The sequence below is a fragment of the Pseudorasbora parva genome, chromosome 24 (assembly GCF_024679245.1).
Source record: "Pseudorasbora parva isolate DD20220531a chromosome 24, ASM2467924v1, whole genome shotgun sequence".
NCBI classification, from domain to species: domain Eukaryota; kingdom Metazoa; phylum Chordata; class Actinopteri; order Cypriniformes; family Gobionidae; genus Pseudorasbora; species Pseudorasbora parva.
In genome coordinates, this window is record NC_090195.1 from 13,731,549 (window position 1) to 13,748,726 (window position 17,178).

The 17,178-nt window shown below is 40.8% G+C and overlaps 1 protein-coding gene across 1 annotated transcript in view; it reads left to right on the forward strand.

Moving 5' to 3' along the window:
* The window catches only part of zfhx4 (zinc finger homeobox 4), a 72,843-nt gene extending 56,423 nt beyond the window's left edge, over window positions 1-16,420 (forward strand). Inside the window, 6 exon segments of the mRNA XM_067434880.1 lie at window positions 532-648; window positions 5,066-5,199; window positions 5,672-5,872; window positions 6,220-6,337; window positions 6,488-11,704; window positions 12,086-16,420. Coding sequence (XP_067290981.1) covers window positions 532-648; window positions 5,066-5,199; window positions 5,672-5,872; window positions 6,220-6,337; window positions 6,488-11,704; window positions 12,086-13,566 — 7,268 coding nt within the window. The 3' untranslated portion in view covers window positions 13,567-16,420.
* Window positions 16,421-17,178: the final 758 nt, after the last annotated feature.

A 17,178-nucleotide genomic window follows, 5' to 3' on the forward strand; every position in this document is an offset into this window, starting at 1 on the left:
GGGAAAGACAGGAGTGGTTATCTGGCATTACTCAGCCTGCTAAAAATTCATTAAAATGTGACATCAGCGCAGTGAGAGACAAATGCTCTCTGGATGAAAGGGAACAGTAGGCCTTTCAGGGATTAGAGGCGCACGGCCTCGACCTATCACCTAACAGCATAAACAGATTAATCCACTGGCAGTTCTGCAAAGATACACAGAATTATTAAACACGAGGGGGGGAGGCGGGGGTAGTTGAGCCTACAGAAAAATTTCCATGTAATCTGCCCAGTGCTAACAATCTGGAGAGGTGTGTGAAGAACATTCATATTTCAGTGTCCTGGGCTTAATGAAACTAGATGGACCAGTGTCTTGTGGTATTTGTTGTGCATGTACACACACACACACACACACACACACACACACACACACACACACACACACACACACACACACACACACGGCAGTGTTTGGTGTGTTCAGATACGATTCAAAAGCAGTCACCGTAACCTCTAGTGGGTAACCAAGTGCCCTTCCTGTGTTCAATTGTAGAAGAACCAGGTGAAGACAGCGAGGAATCCCCACGAGCCTCCTCATTGGCCGCGGCCGAGGACAAAGACTTGAGCAAGAGGGACGCCATAGAAGGCAAGACAACGGAGAAGGACTCCAGTAAGACCTTTAGTTTTGGTCTTTTTCCCCCCTAGTATCCTCTCTTCAGTGTCACTTAGTCACTAACACACATTGCTCCTACCTGTTTTGCTAACAGTTCTCTTCCAACGGGGCTTTTCTTGCTAATAACAGCTGCATGTGTGGGTTGCATGTGAATGCTATCAGTAGCCTCCCGCTGACCCATTTTAATCATAGCCATCTGATGGCAGTGATGTGGATAAAGGCAAAGAATATTCCACAGTGACCACAAGATTATTTTTTTTAATCAAATCAGTTTGTACGCTTGTAATTTTTAAGCGCCTTTCATTAATCTTTGCTGTTCTTGCGATTCCTCTGATGACATATTAATTTTGTATAAGCATAGGATTAGATAGTGCTCAAGTGTATAGTTCTGTAACCCTTTTTTTATATAATTCAAGCAAACCACCACCTTATTAGAGCTCATTGTCCTCGAACTGCAGATCTGCGTACACATCTGACTGGTAGCACATTAGCAAAGGCAACAATCTTTACAAAACAGTGTTGTGTTGAGATCATGAAACATCCCCTGGAGCTAGCATCTGGCATCACTACCTAAGGCTCTTGTTATATTTGATTTGCCAAATAAGAATTCATATGTGCTTTTTTTATGTATGAGATGGAAATATATGGTCGAAATGAATATTACATTAGGCGTCTTTTCATGCACACCATACCTAGCTACATAATGTTGGGTTCAATGGAGCAGAGGAAATGCTGAAACAGGACAGAGCCTATTAGTTTAGCCAGTCGTTTATCTTTTATCCATATAGCCATGACAGGCTTGTCTGAGGCAGTTCGTACTCAATGCATTTACATGACCTATTACATGCGGCGTCATTTAACACTGCGGTTGAAATGCAGGTCCCATTTTAAACTAGCGTTCTTAAACATTAATGTGAATATGCTTGCAAACTTTTGAATTGCGACAATTTCTTTTCTTTTTTTTAAGGCTGCTGTATATTTAAATTAAAATGAGAAAATATCTGTTTAGATTTTTTCTTTAATCCATTATTTTGAGGTGCAGTCAGAATGGGTTTTAGGGGTTGCTCTGTTGAACCCATATGTTAAATGTTTTTTTTTTTTGTCTAAAGGAATAAATCCCTAATGTGGGTTGGAATATAAAACACCAGGCTCCTGCATATTAAAGATTACACATAGAGATATTCACAATGTTCATCTTCATAGGCAGCATCTCTCAAAACAGACCATTTACTTTTTCATTTTAATCTAGTGTCACTGTGGATTAATTATAATCCAAATTGCATTTTCCATGCAAATGTCTTAATCTGGATCAACTCCAGATTACTTTGTGCTCTGTTTAGATGTAGCATGGAAGCATGTCAATGTGTTGGCTTTAGGGTAAAGGGATAATTCAGCAAACACAAGCAAAGATGAAAATTAGCTGTCATTATTGCTAAGAACATTTTCTGCATACCTGCTGTAAATTAGCAGGGAGATTAAATATTGTTTTCAGATCAGCTGCTTATGAAATTTTAAATAATGCAGCTGAATTAAATAAAATGCAAGACAGATCAAATTCTGCATATTTACCATTAGCATTTGCATGTTTCCAGCTCTGAAATGAGCATTTATTTAATTTCTGTCTTCCTAGATATTAGATTAAAATAAATTAAAAGTATTTGCATATTTCATTGAAGCCCTACAGCTATGATTTCTGTTGCTGACTTAATCAATTCAGAGAGTCCTGTAGGATTTGCCAAATATGACATCCGTCGGTTTACGCCTCGTCTGAAGTGCGATGGTAAAGCTGATGGACTCGGATGCGTGTTTTTCTTTTTCTTTTTTTGCATGAGCAAAGAGAAAGCAGGGCTGCACTGTGCAAGCTGAGAATTTAGAGTGTGGTATTCAAATGTTATCTGCCGAACTGTAGGTCACACTAATGCGTAACCTTAACCCCTTGTCCTTGTAAATCACTAAAGTTCTCCGAGCGTCCCAGGGTCCTGCTTTATTTATTGCCCTGTCACCTCAGCCAGACTGGCTGGATTGAAGTCCAGTAAATTGAATAGTAAATTTATGATGCCTTTATGAAGCAATACCTGTGTAATTGGCGTTTGCAGGGGAAATAAATGTTGAAATAAAATAGCTCGTCACACAAACGCACCATACTATTTTGCATAGATTTCAGCGTTCTACTCCAGTTTTTGTTCATGTAAAATTGTATTCATGTTAGATGGTGTTATGAGATTCAAAATTAAATGCTGAAAATTAGCAGGACTTTTCACTCAGCGAGGAAGACCTGATAGATCACATTAGCGAGATATCTGTTTTTTCTTCTTTTGGTTGTTTCTCTTCTTCAAACAGAGATGTTTAAAGAAGCCTTGCGTAGGTTACATGATTTAAAAAAATTCCATTGACAGTTGTAAATAAAGATGGGTGTCCTGTCTACGGCTGTGGTCCGTGTAATGCAAACAGCTTGACTATCATAAATCACAGTTTGATTTATCTAATCAAGCTAGGTCCTGCTTCTCAAAGACATTTGTCATTCGGATGTGAAGGGGGGCTGTGGTGTCACAATTATTTTCTCTATTGCTTCATTGCACTGTGTGTGTGTGTGTGTGTGTGTGTGTGTGTGTGTGTGTGTGTGTGTGTGTGTGTGTGTGTGTGTGTGTGTGTGTGTGTGTGTGTGTGTGTGTGTGTGTGTCTTTAGACAAAGAAAAAGGGCATTCTCATTTAGTGTGAGGTACAGAGGTACAGACTACACAAAGAGCCTACCCACTGAGTCCTGACACATTTTTACATGAACATAAAGACTAACTGTGTAGTTATTAAATCATTTTATATGTATGTATATGTATAAAATATATGCCTGGTTCTGGTCATTTAGATGACAGTTCAGCAAAGCCTTATGCACAACAGAAATGGACATGTATTAAATGCTGCAATCTTGCTATTTCTTTCCTTTTCTCTCCGTTTCATTTCTGACAGCCTAGTGTGTCCATCTGCAATGCACTTTAAATGTTTATGAAAGCAGAGTGTTGATTAAGAAAATAAATCATATAGCTGTATCCTCATGTAAAGCAGATTAGCCCTCAGACCATACATTTACATTCAGTATGATGGCAATCAATGGAAGGGGCCTCATTGCATTGTGAAATGTATTTGCACCCAGTTGTCCAGGAGTCACCTCCTCACCCGGGAAATAATTTAGTTGCAGATTGACTGGAAGATGGTGAAAATTGAAAGTTAAAATTAGAAATCCCCGTAATAAACAGAAGGGGGAGAAAAAAGGTCAGATGATGCGTTACAGCAATGAGATTGGGGAGCCTCGCAAATGAGGTTTTCTGTTTGTCATGAAATGCATGTGACATCTCTTCCCCCCACCCCAGTGCAGCAGGGATATCAAGGCCAGGAGAGAGAAAAAAAGATTACCTAGCTATTTGAGACTGTAGAACATACTCTTGATACTCTTGGAAATTTGTATTGCGCCCTTGTGGTTTTTCTCCCCTCTTGTGTCACTTTCTTTGGCAGGCTAATATGTCAGGCTCCTGATATGTAAGACCACAATAAAATAAGCAGAATGCCTTGTAACGCCAAGAATTAAAATGGATGAACACGCAGCAGATATTGAAATATACTTAAATAAATACAGAGCAGAAAAAAATACTTTCCCTTTTTTACCATCCATTTTCGATAACTGCTTTGCTAAGCTTTGATTCATAAAAGTAATACACACATTTAGCCTAGAGTGACCAGATTAGAGTGAAGAACAGCGAGCAGGCCTTTCTTTGTTCACTGCATATGCAGCGAGAGGATAAATTGCATTGACTGAGGAGGCTGGGACACTGTCTGTATCTGAGGATACAGGGGTAATGAAAGATTTATCACTCTGCGCAGCATACTCTAAATACAACTGGGGGCTGATTTGCTGAATTGAGCTCAGCTAAAATGGAAATAACATGGCAACCCCCTCTAATACAGAATGTGAGGCATGGATATTCAGGGGGATGCTTGGATTTGGCTGTCTATATCCCCCAAATGAACTGCATAATGGTACCCTGACTTGCAATGCAATAACAATGAATTCGAACCTCTATTTATTTGTGAATATCTTCATTCGGTTGCTTTTGTGAATATAGATTTTTCCTGGATCCTCTAGTATTCTTGCTCAAAATCAATACACAATTTGTCTGTGGTGTAATTCAATTTGAATGCTTTTTGAATTTTTTTCTTCTTATTAATAAAATAATCTGAGTCTCGCATAATGTGAGTCGCCCAATAACCTTTTATCAGATCTACATTCCTAACAATAAGCTTATATTACCCAAACATGGCATCTTATTAAAGTAAGGGTCATTGTAACTCTGTCAGGAGATTTTTAGCATCAGGAGTCCAGAATAAGCTTGTGACAGAATATATCCTATCTGTTTATTCATAGGAATTAATACACTGGCTAAAGAAACCCTGGGGAGTGCTACAGCAGGGAAGCGGTCGCTTCAGCAGGAGAAAGAAAATGACACTCCAACCAAGAGGGCTAAATCAGCTGAAGAGAAGACGCTGTCCAATGAGCAGGTAAGTTACTCTGCTCTGTTACTCCATTTTTGTGTATAAATTGAATTCCTGATTAGATTATATTCATTCACTAGACAAAATATATAAAAAAGCATAACCCTGTCTGAGTGGTACAGGACTTGCTGAACCATTTTTGAAAGGACAACATTAAAACAGGTAGTGAGAAGTTAGGACGTACTTCATTTAATGAGAACCAGACATACTCTGAAATGGTTCATGTCAACATCCTTTATAAACTTCTGATTAGAAATTCCAGACATTCATGTTTGTTAATTTACTGACTTACTTACTTGATTCGTTTTTTTAATTAAGCTACGTGAAATGAAAACTTCAGTGAATTAGAGGACATTTCATTTTATAGACATTAGTTTTTTTTGTTTTTAAGGCATCATTTTGCAGCATCACTCGTATGTAGTCATTCGAAGAAGTGCTGTAATATATGGCAATGCTATAATAAACTTTGTCTTTTCAGGTGCAGCAGTGCCCATACTGTAATTACAGTAACAAGGATGCAAACCGTTTACAGCTGCACATCATGTCTCAGCATTCCATGCAGCCAGTCATCAGCTGCCCCTTGTGTCAGGATGTCCTCAGCAACAAGATTCACTTGCAGCTGCATCTCACCCACCTCCATAGCGTGGCTCCAGACTGTGTGGAGAAGTTACTTATGACAGTATGTGCAGCATTCATTTATTTCTGTTATATCCAAAAAAATAAAAAATATTGAAGCTGTCAGCCTTACTATCTAGATCATACTCTGACAGTGTTGGCAAGAAATAACTTGAATAAGCATTTCCCAGCCTAGCAAATACATTATGAACCGGAAAATTCTTGTCTTACAAAATCACACAACAGCAGATTTGAAAAGGATCTTTTGAAAGTCGGTATCTCCATGTGTTTTCAAGCTTTACATTTGAATACATCTATTATTTATAAATCTATTATTTATTTGTATTGTTTAACTTATTTGATTCAGTTAAGGCATTGATATAATATTATGTATGTATTTTCTTTTTTCAGGTTGCTGGTCCAGATGTTACAGTGCCCAATTCTTTGCTGTCTGTATCATTACAAGACAAAGTCCCATCTTTGATGGATTCTTCAGCTGTTATCCCTGAGGGATCAGGAAAACCCATGGGTAAGCACATTTATGTAGTCACAGTGTCATGAGAAATGTATGAACCACATTACAGAGAATTCCTTAGAAAAGTCATAACAATAATCCATTATGATGGAAATATTTTTGAAGATTTCTAAAACCTTTTTTTTTCCTTCAAAATTTCAACAGGAAACAGCTCTAAGGATTTGAAAAGTAACACAGACCAAGACAAAAGTGAGGTTGAACTTTCCAATGAGGAACTCAAACCACCAAAGGAGGCTGCTGAGGCCCCTGACTGGAAGAAAGCGAGTGGGCAAGATAGGAAAAGCCCAGACTCCCTGCAGGAGAATCTTGGTGATCTTCAGAAGCGTCAGCAGCTCTCAGTCTCTGATCGCCACGTCTACAAATACCGTTGCAACCATTGCAGTCTGGCTTTCAAGACTATGCAGAAGCTTGAAATACATTCCCAGTATCACGCCATACGTGCTGCCACCATGTGCAGTCTGTGCCAGCGCAGTTTCAGGACATTCCTTGCTCTTCGAAAGCATTTGGAGACTGGTCACCCTGAGCTGAGTGAAGCTGAAGTGCAGCAACTCTGTGGGAACCTGCCCCTAAATGGTGACATAGCTGAGAGTGAGATGCGGGCTCTGGAAGAGGCACAAGCCTTTGAGCATGAGCTAGACAAAGATGAGGAACTTGACCAAGAAGGAAAGGCCAGTCCAACTGGTAGTGACAGCAGCTCTTTGCTTGATGATATGGGCTCAGAGCCAAAGCGGACATTGCCTTTTAGGAAAGGTCCAAATTTCACCATGGAAAAATTTCTAGACCCCTCTCGTCCATACAAATGCACAGTATGCAAAGAGTCTTTTACCCAAAAGAACATTCTCCTTGTTCACTATAATTCTGTCTCACATTTGCATAAGCTAAAGAAAGTTATCCAAGAGGCCTCAAGCCCAGTTCCCCAGGAGACCAGCAACAATGTTGACAACAAACCATACAAATGCAATATCTGTAACGTTGCTTATAGCCAAAGCTCAACCCTGGAGATTCACATGAGGTCTGTACTTCATCAGACAAAAGCACGAACCGCCAAAATGGAGACTAGTACCAGTACTGGGGGTGGTAGCAGCGGAAGTACATCATCTAAAAGCCCTGTTCCACTCAATCAGGGAAACACTGATTCTGCAATTGCACCGGTATCCTCTAACAAAGAAAACACTGTAGATACCAAAGAAGTTACCATAAAACAAACTACTGATCATATCTCTGTGCAAACCACCCACCCACCATCCCAGTCATCGGCACAGCTTCAGATGCAACTGCAGCATGAGCTCCAGCAGCAAGCTGCATTCTTTCAGCCACAGTTTCTGAACCCAGCTTTCTTCCCGCACTTCCCAATGACACCAGAAGCTCTACTGCAATTCCAGCAGCCCCAGTTCCTCTTCCCATTCTACATCCCTGGTGCTGAATTTAACATCAGCCCTGAGCTTGCATTGCATTCAGCTGCGTTTGGGATGCCTGGTATGACTGGATCATTCCTAGAAGATCTGAAGCAGCAGATGCAGCAACAACATCAGCTGGGCCAACAACAACAGCTTCAGCTTTCTCAGCAGCAAGCTCAGCAGCAGGCCTCCCAGTCTCAGATGCAGCAGCAGAGAGCACAGCAGCAGAGTCACAAGCCTAAAACTGAGTCCAACCACATTCCTCTGTCTGAGATTCAAATGTCCAGAGATGCTGAAGAGCACCTAGAAAAGCAAGAGAGCAAAGCAAAGCATGATATAGCTAATGATATTGATTGTACAAAAGATGCAAAAGATTCCAGAAAGCCTAAATTTTCAGAACCTCTTATTCCTCCACCACGCATCATCTCAGGTGCTAGAGGTAATGCTGCTAAAGCATTACTAGAGAACTTTGGCTTTGAATTGGTTATTCAGTACAATGAGAATAGACAGAAAAGCCAGAAAAAGAACAGAGAGGAAGAGTTGACGGACAAACTGGAGTGTGGGCTTTGTGGAAAGTTCTTCTCCAACATGCTTATTCTCAAAAGCCATCAGGAACATGTGCACGGGCAGTTCTTTCCATATGTGGAGCTGGAAAAGTTTGCACAGCAGTACAGGGAGGCATATGACAAGCTCTACCCCATAAACCCAGCATCTCCAGAAACTCCCCCACCACCTCCCCCTCCCCCACCTCCTCCACCTCCTGCCCCAGTGACTGCTCTCCCTGCCACTACATCTGTAGGAAAATCACAGACACCATCTCCATCACCTCTACAAACTCCTCAGCAAGCACCACCTCCTCCTCCACCACCTCCTCCACCTCCAACTGCATCTCCTCAAATGCAGCTCCCTGTTTCTCTTGACTTGCCAATTTTCCCACCACTGATGATGCAATCAGTGCAACACCCTGGGCTACCCCCACAGCTTGCACTGCAGCTTCCAACAATGGACTCTTTATCTTCTGACCTCACACAGTTATGTCAACAACAACTGGGACTGGATCCAAACTTCCTGCGGCAGTCTCAGTTTAAGCGTCCTCGCACCAGAATCACAGACGATCAGCTAAAAATCCTCCGTGCTCATTTTGACATCAATAATTCTCCCAACGAAGAACAGATTCAAGAAATGGCAGACAAATCTGGCCTTCCACAGAAAGTCATAAAGCACTGGTTCCGCAATACACTCTTCAAAGAACGTCAAAGAAGCAAAGATTCCCCTTACAATTTCAACATTCCACCCATGACCACACTGGAAGACATCAGACTTGAATCCCAAGTGAACATGCTGGAGTACTACAGAACTGATGCTACGGCAAACAAAAGGTCATCAAGAACACGTTTCACAGATTATCAACTGCGAGTACTCCAAGATTTCTTTGATACCAATGCTTACCCCAAGGATGATGAAATTGAGCAGCTCTCCACTGTGCTCAACCTGCCATCACGAGTTATTGTGGTGTGGTTCCAAAATGCCCGTCAGAAGGCCCGCAAGAGTTATGAGAACCAAGCAGATACGAAAGACAGCGAAAAGAAAGAATTAACAAATGAACGATACATTAGGACCAACAACATGCAGTATCAATGTAAGAAATGCAGTGTAATTTTCCCCCGAATTTTTGACCTCATTACTCACCAGAAGAAGCAGTGCTACAAAGATGAGGACGATGAAGCTGGAGATGAAATCCACTCAGAAGAATTTGCAGAGATTAATGAGCAGTGTTCGGCAAAGCCAGCAGAGCCAGCAAAACCCTCTCTTGTAACAGCAAGCAGCTCTGGTTCCAGCTCTCCCTTAATGCCTTCACCCCGACCTGATGTTGGGAAAACCTCACCCAAACCTGAGCCTGTCCATGAAAAAACTAAATTGGGAGAGAGTGCCCCTTTACAAACACCCAAAAACCTAAATGAGTTAAAAACTTCCAAGGCTTCAACCCCACAGCCTCCGCCACAAAAAGTACCCCAACCACAAATTTCAAGACCCCATTCCCAGCCCCAGTCTACAGCTGTCCCGTCAAGTCCTCTTTCAATTGCACTGTCTTCTCTTAACAATAGTCTACCGCCCCAAATGTTACAGTACCACTGCGATCAGTGCAAAATCGCTTTCCCGACATTAGAGCTGTGGCAGGAGCACCAGCACATGCATTTTCTGGCCGCCCAAAACCAATTTCTACACTCACAGTTTTTAGAAAGGCCACTGGATATGCCCTATATGATCTTTGATCCAAATAACCCTCTTATGACTGGTCAACTTCTCTCTGGAGCTCTATCCCAGATGCCAACTCCAAGCAACTCTGGCCTTGCTGTGAACTCTAACTCTATGAAACGTAAATTAGATGAAAAAGAGGATGGATCTCATGAAAAAGATAACAGTGCAGAAGATCATCACAGAGATAAACGGCTTAGGACTACCATTACTCCAGAGCAACTTGAGATCCTTTATGATAAATACTTGCTTGATTCAAACCCAACAAGAAAGATGTTAGATCACATTGCTCGTGAAGTTGGCCTGAAGAAAAGAGTTGTCCAAGTATGGTTTCAGAACACCCGAGCCAGAGAGAGGAAAGGACAATTTAGAGCAGTTGGGCCCTCCCAAACTCACAAAAAGTGTCCATTCTGCAGGGCATTGTTCAAGGCCAAGTCAGCTCTTGATAGTCACATTCGCTCAAGACACTGGCATGAGGCAAAACAGGCAGGCTTTAGTTTACCCCCAAGTCCAATGATGCCTCAAGATGACGGAGGTCAAAGTCCCCATAAGTACAATTTTGCTGACTACCTACAATTGCCCACAAAGACTGAGATGAATGAAAGTGAGCCTCCAACTGCTTCTTCCACTCCATTTAGACCTTCTGAGATGCCACTAAAAACCTTATTGAGCTTATCATCTGTTAAAGCAGAACATAGTGATGAACTTGAGGGGCTTAACATGAGCTCTGCAGAAGCCTCTTTTGATAACAGCAAAATGGACTTTGATGAGACCTCCTCAATTAACACAGCTGTGAGTGATGCTACAACTGGAGATGAGACTAATAATGAGGTTGAAAATTTTACAATGAATGGAAATGAGAGAATGATTGAGAACAAAATGAACCAAGCACAAACCTCTGATATAAATGAGGATAGATTCCCTTTCAACATGGTTAGCCCAGCATTAAGTTTCTCTGGCAAAGACAGTGACTACTACAATTCCAGAGATGATGACATGGATGATAATGCTGACAGGAGCGAGACCTCAAGTTTGGCGGATCCAAGTTCACCCAGTCCATTTGGAAGTAGTAATCCCTTCAAGTCAGCAAAAGGCGGTGGAGAGAGACTAGGCCACAAACGTTTTAGAACCCAAATGAGCAACCTACAACTTAAAGTCCTAAAGGCTTGCTTCAGTGACTATCGCACACCTACTATGCAAGAGTGTGAAATGCTGGGCAATGAAATAGGACTCCCTAAACGTGTTGTGCAAGTTTGGTTTCAAAATGCCCGTGCAAAAGAAAAGAAGTTCAAAATAAACATTGGAAAGCCATTCATGATAAGCCAAGGCTCCCCAGACGGGCCGAGACCCGAGTGTATGTTATGTGGTGTGAAGTATACAGCCAGACTTTCAATTCGTGATCATATCTTCTCGAGGCAGCACATTGCAAAAGTGCAGGAAACCCTGGGCAACCAGGTTGATCGAGAAAAAGACTATCTTGCACCTACCACTGTCCGCCAGCTTATGGCTCAACAAGAACTTGACCGTTTAAAGAAGGCAACCGATGTACTCAACTTGCCAGCCCAGCAGCAACCTGCAGTGGACAATAATGCACTTCATGGCCTTAGCCTGCCAACTGCCTACCCAGGAATATCTGGTCTCCCACCAGTGCTTCTTCCTGGTGTCAATGGGCCATCCTCCCTTCCTGGTTTTCCACCAAATACACCTGGTGAGTTAGTATGACAAAAACACAGTGCATCTTAATGAACAGTTAATGCATTAAATGCACTTAGTGCTACTGCCCAATTTGCCTCCTTTGAAGGACTGTGACTTTCACTGATTCATAGAGACATTTAATGCATGCATTTTCTGTAACAATGTGGAACTCTTTACTATGAGTTTGGCTGTGACCCCTAAAGTTCAGTTGCTGTAATGCTTGTGCTTGTTTTCTTTCCTTATTTTTGTTGTATCCTTCTATTGATAAAGTTCTTGTAACAGTTTTGATCCATAACAGTATATCAGAGGGAAAGCCCCAAAATAATGTCTTGCAAAGTTTAGGAATGATTCTGCAGTCAAATATTTCAATATTATCTATACTACTGTATTTCAGCTTTAGCGTCTCCTGGTGCTGGCATGCTTGGGTTCCCTACTCCAGCCACCCCTTCTCCTGCCATGTCTCTCAGCAGTACCCCAACCAAGACTCTTCTTCAGACACCTCCCCCTCCTCCTCCTCAGCCCCCTGCACTTCCTCTTCCTCCCACTCCTTTGGCAGCAAATCAGACTGAGCAGCACATAAAAGAATCAGAGAAAGACAAGAAGTTAGAGAAGCCCAAGGTGAAAGAAAGAGAAGCCGACACTGCCCGTCCCGAGACCCCAATTGTGAAGAAAAGAGAAAAGCCCTCGCCGTCACTTTCAGCGCTAGGAAAATTGGGAAGTGAGGCTCAGATGGACCCAGCACAACTGCAAGCACTTCAGAATGCCATTGCTGGTGACCCAGGCTCCTTCTTAGGGGGACAGTTCTTGCCTTATTTCATCCCTGGCTTTGCATCTTGCTTCTCACCCCAACTCCCTGGCGGAGTTCAGGGGGGATACTTCCCTCCTCTGTGTGGAATGGAGAACTTATTCCCCTACGGACCTGCAATGCCGCAGGCTATCGCTGGGCTTTCACCGACTGCCCTGCTGCAGCAGTACCAACAGTACCAGCAGTCCCTCCAGGATTCCTTACAGAAGCAGCATCAGCAGCAGAAGCAAATTGAACAACAGCAGAAAACGCCCCCTATCAAGTCAACGAGTGCACAGAGCAACTCTCTCAAACCAAAAGAGGCTATTGAAACTAAGGATGATAAAGGCTCTTCAACAGAAAGCACAAATGAAGAACCCCAAACGAATACCAAAAGTTCAAGCTTTCCAGATGCGTTTATCGTTCCGTCCATCAAACACGAGTTTATATGCAGAAAGTGCCAGATGATTTTCGCTGATGAAGACTCAGCAGCTCGCCATCAGAAGTCCTTCTGTTACTTTGGTCACCCTTTTATCGATCCACAAGAGACAGTGCTTCGCAAGGCCGTGAGCAAGTACAATTGCATAGCCTGCAACGTATCCGTCAGTGGGAACGAAGCACTTGGCCAACACCTTCAGTCGAGCTTGCACAAAGAGAAAACAATCAAACAAGCAATGAGAAATGCCAAAGAGCATGCTAGATTATTACCTCACTCAGTCTGCTCCCCTTGTCCTAACACCACATCTACCTCGCAGTCTGCAGCTTCTTCTAATAACACCTTGCCTCATCTCTCTCACTTGTCCATGAAGTCCTGGCCAAATATTCTTTTCCAGGCCTCAGCCAGGAAAGCTGCTTCCTGCCCATCTGCTTCTCCTCCTCCCCTTTCCTTGCCTTCAACGGTTACCTCAACTTCGTGCAGCACCTCAGGGGTTCAAACCTCACTACCCACCGAAAGTTGTTCAGACGAGTCTGACAGTGAGTTAAGCCAGAAGCTGGATGACTTAGATAACGCATTGGAAGTCAAGGCTAAGGCGGCGTCTGGCCTAGATGGCAATTTCAGTAGTATCAGAATGGATATGTTCAGTGTGTAGGAGTGAAAACGGATCCCTTGCTTAAACGAAAAAAAGACTTTTAACTGCAGTTCCAAAGTTTCTCTAACCCAAAAAATTACAGTACCAAAAGATTGACTCAGGATTGTTTTTCCCATATTGATATGCTGGCAAGAAAATGATTGATTTTTGTTATGGACAGAACTGTTGCAGATGCTTGACTGAGCTTATATTGTATACAAAAACATGGAATAGGAAAACTCTCACAAGTTCTTTTGGAGCTTGATTCAAGCCAAAAATTCTCACGATAGCAAATTGCACCTCAGCTGGATTGATTTCCAAATGCTAGCATGTACTGTATGGGATAATGATCCAGAACTTTCAAAGAGAATTTCTCTTAGTTTAGTTAGGTGTAATTCAGTAGCTTTAAATTCTCAGGTCAGAACATAACATTTCTCATTTGTTGAAACAGCAACGAAGCCTGCTTATAAATGGCTTTTACCAAAACATGTCAAGCTTTATTGGAGGCATTTCCTTGATGTGTGTAGTGTACCAAGAGACAATGTAACTGTTACAGGACAACGCGCATATCCTTTTAGTTTGCCCTACGAGAGAGTATGCTTTTACCACTGAGGGAATTTAGAATGGTGAAGTCATGTGTATGCCCCTGTGTTTGCCAGTTTGTATTGCCACAAGCTGTATTTATATACAACACCCTTTTTTCTTGTAGAATATACTAATAATCTGTGCCAACTCTTACCTTCTTTCTTTTACCTCTCATCACACCCTTTTCTGAAGAGGTAATAATTCTAGTTTTGATAGACTCTTGAAGATTATGTGAATAGGACATTTTTTCATTTGTGAATTGCTATACTGTTACGGTACTTGCTTGTGTCTGGACTATAGTGCACTTATTTGATTTCATTTTTTTATTGTTATTATTTGAGGTAGGCCATATCTTAATTTAATAGATATCATTTCAGTGTTTGTTTGTTTGTTTGTTTGTTTGTTTGTTTTAATTATTATTATTTGTATGTAGTTCAGCAGCAGATCCACATTTGTTAGACGTTTCACACCTAACAATCCAGAGACATTTAACAATTGGTGCATCCATGAAAGTAGTACTGTATACTTGAAACTGAAAAAGTGCAAGTTGGACTAAATGTGTTGAAAAAATGGTATGAACATTTGCTTCTTTTAAACAAGAAAGCTGCTTTTAAAAAGGGGGACAAAGCATTTGTTTTATAAAATGAAAATATTTTTTTTTCCCCTGTACTTCTGTAGGACTGAACACAGTGTTACCCCTATACACTGCCATATAGTGGATAGGCTGTTTCTTCCATTCTACTCTGGGCACTTCTGTTAATGTCATGAACATAGACCATTTCCCATCATATTTAGTGATACTTGGATTACAAAGTATTATCTTATGACGTTATGCTGCTACTGTGTAATGTTTTGTTTTTGTTTTGACTTTTTTTTATTGCTTGCCATAAATTTCAGCTTCCTACTAGACAGAATACTGATTCATCATGAATTACATTGCTTTACTGTTTTCTCTTTTGTTTTCTTTTGTTTTTGGCTGTGTAACTTAAAGAATGTGAACGCTGTCAAGGGTGTTTAATTTTTACGAATCACTTTCTGGTTTGATACAGTTGGACAATGTGATTCATTCCAAAGTAACAGAAGGCTTAATGTATGAAAGTAAAAGGCTCGTGAACAAAGAAAGCTAAGCTGTTGTACATATTCGTAGTTGGCTGTGCATGGTACAAATTTATTAATATGAAGAAATGCAAAAATGTATTGCTTTTGGTATTCCTATTCTGAGATGAACAAGTAGCATGTAATGCAACTGTTTGACAGGTTAAATCAAATCATGCTTAAAAATTGTTTCAAACGATGAAATTAAGTAACATTTCATTTTACTTTTTATTGCTGTACAGGTGATTTTTTTTCTGTTTAAGGTAAAATGTCACAGTTTTTAATTCTCTTTTTTGTGGACTTTTTAATGTTCTTATTTGGATTTTTAATATTTTAACGCTTATTTTAATCCTGAAGACACTTTTTGATTGTGTTTCACAAGAGACATCTTGGCCTCCTAAGGTGCAATCCTGCCTCTGTCCAAAATATGAGCGACTGTCCTGATTCCAAAGGCTTTTAGAACTCTGCTTTTGCCTTTCCCTGAATGTGGAACAGCATTTAGAGACTGAGCTGTCAGCTAGCACTGTGCGCTAAGGTGTTAGCCTGGACCAGAATGCTTCCCACACAAAGGACTGGTAAAGCAAAAAAACAAACAAATGAAAAAACCAAAAAAACAAAAAACACAAAAACACAAAAAAACACAAAAAAAACAACAAAACAAAACAAAAAACAGGATGGTCCAATAATGTAATTGTACATAAATGTTGCAACTGCACAGCAGCCAAAAAACCTTTCTACGGATGGATAGTGTCAAGCATAAGAGGACAACCTTTTAAAGGTTGATATTAGGATTGTTCTTCTGGATATCAAAGGGATGATCAAGGCGTAATCATATTCTACACAATACGTACTTTCAACGCCTGGGTAACATAGGAAATGCACCCCAAGGTTTTAATAAAAAAAGATGCCCCTATGGCGAAAACTTTAAATAAACTAAACCAAAAATGTTATTGATGTTTTATATATAGAGAGTAGTCTCATTAGTTTTTGTTACTGTAATGTTTGAGGTCTCAGCTGTACCGTATTACGGTAATAACATGGTTTTGAAACTTTTTTTATTTTGTCACAGACCTGTTGTCATAGTTGAAATGACGTTTATTGTAGATGGTATTTGAACAACTTCTTCTGGAAATAGTTCATCAAGTATGTTTGTTGCTCATTGTTGTGATACATTAAAAACTGTATCTGCAAACCACTTCTGTGCCTGGTATCCCTGTCCTTGTTCTTTCTTCTTTCACAGACATCCGTTGAAACTTTGTACGTCGTAGCCGTCGATATCACAAGTAAAAAAATGAAAAAAATGTAAATTCGAGGAGCCACTCCTTCCTTACGCTGAGCTCATGCTGCCAATGAGCTAGGAAAGAGGTCACATTATCCCTAAATCCACACTGAGAACATTTTTAATTTCACATGGTATGCCTTTACATGTTATTTGGTTGTAATCTGGCTTTATCCAGATGCAATGGATTATCTCTAGAAGTGTCAATCTCAAGAGCCTTTCTGCAGGTATTTGTCTAAGCTTCTCCCCTGGAAGAGATAATGGATTATTCATCAATCTACCAAGCAGATCATCTAGCTGAGAATTCAGCAGAGGGAAAAAAAGGACTTTGCATAGTTGTGTATTAATCGGCAGTCGTCTTTAAAATGCCCACACAGAAAGGTGTAGGTAATTGTGGTAAATTGCATGTTAACTTGCTTTTAAAACAAACCAGACTTCACTTTTCCACACGCATTCCAACTGCAGCTAACTTTTCCCATTCCCATTAGTGACTAGAAAATGATTCCCCAAGGCATCTTTGATCACCTTTGAGACATCTAGCTTATCACTTAGCACATCCAAAACATTATTTGCATATTTTGCCATACATCTTTTATTTTAACAGATGTTTCCCTCAAACCTGTTGTGTTGAGGACACTAGGATGCCATTCCTATTATTCTTCCAGTATCTCACT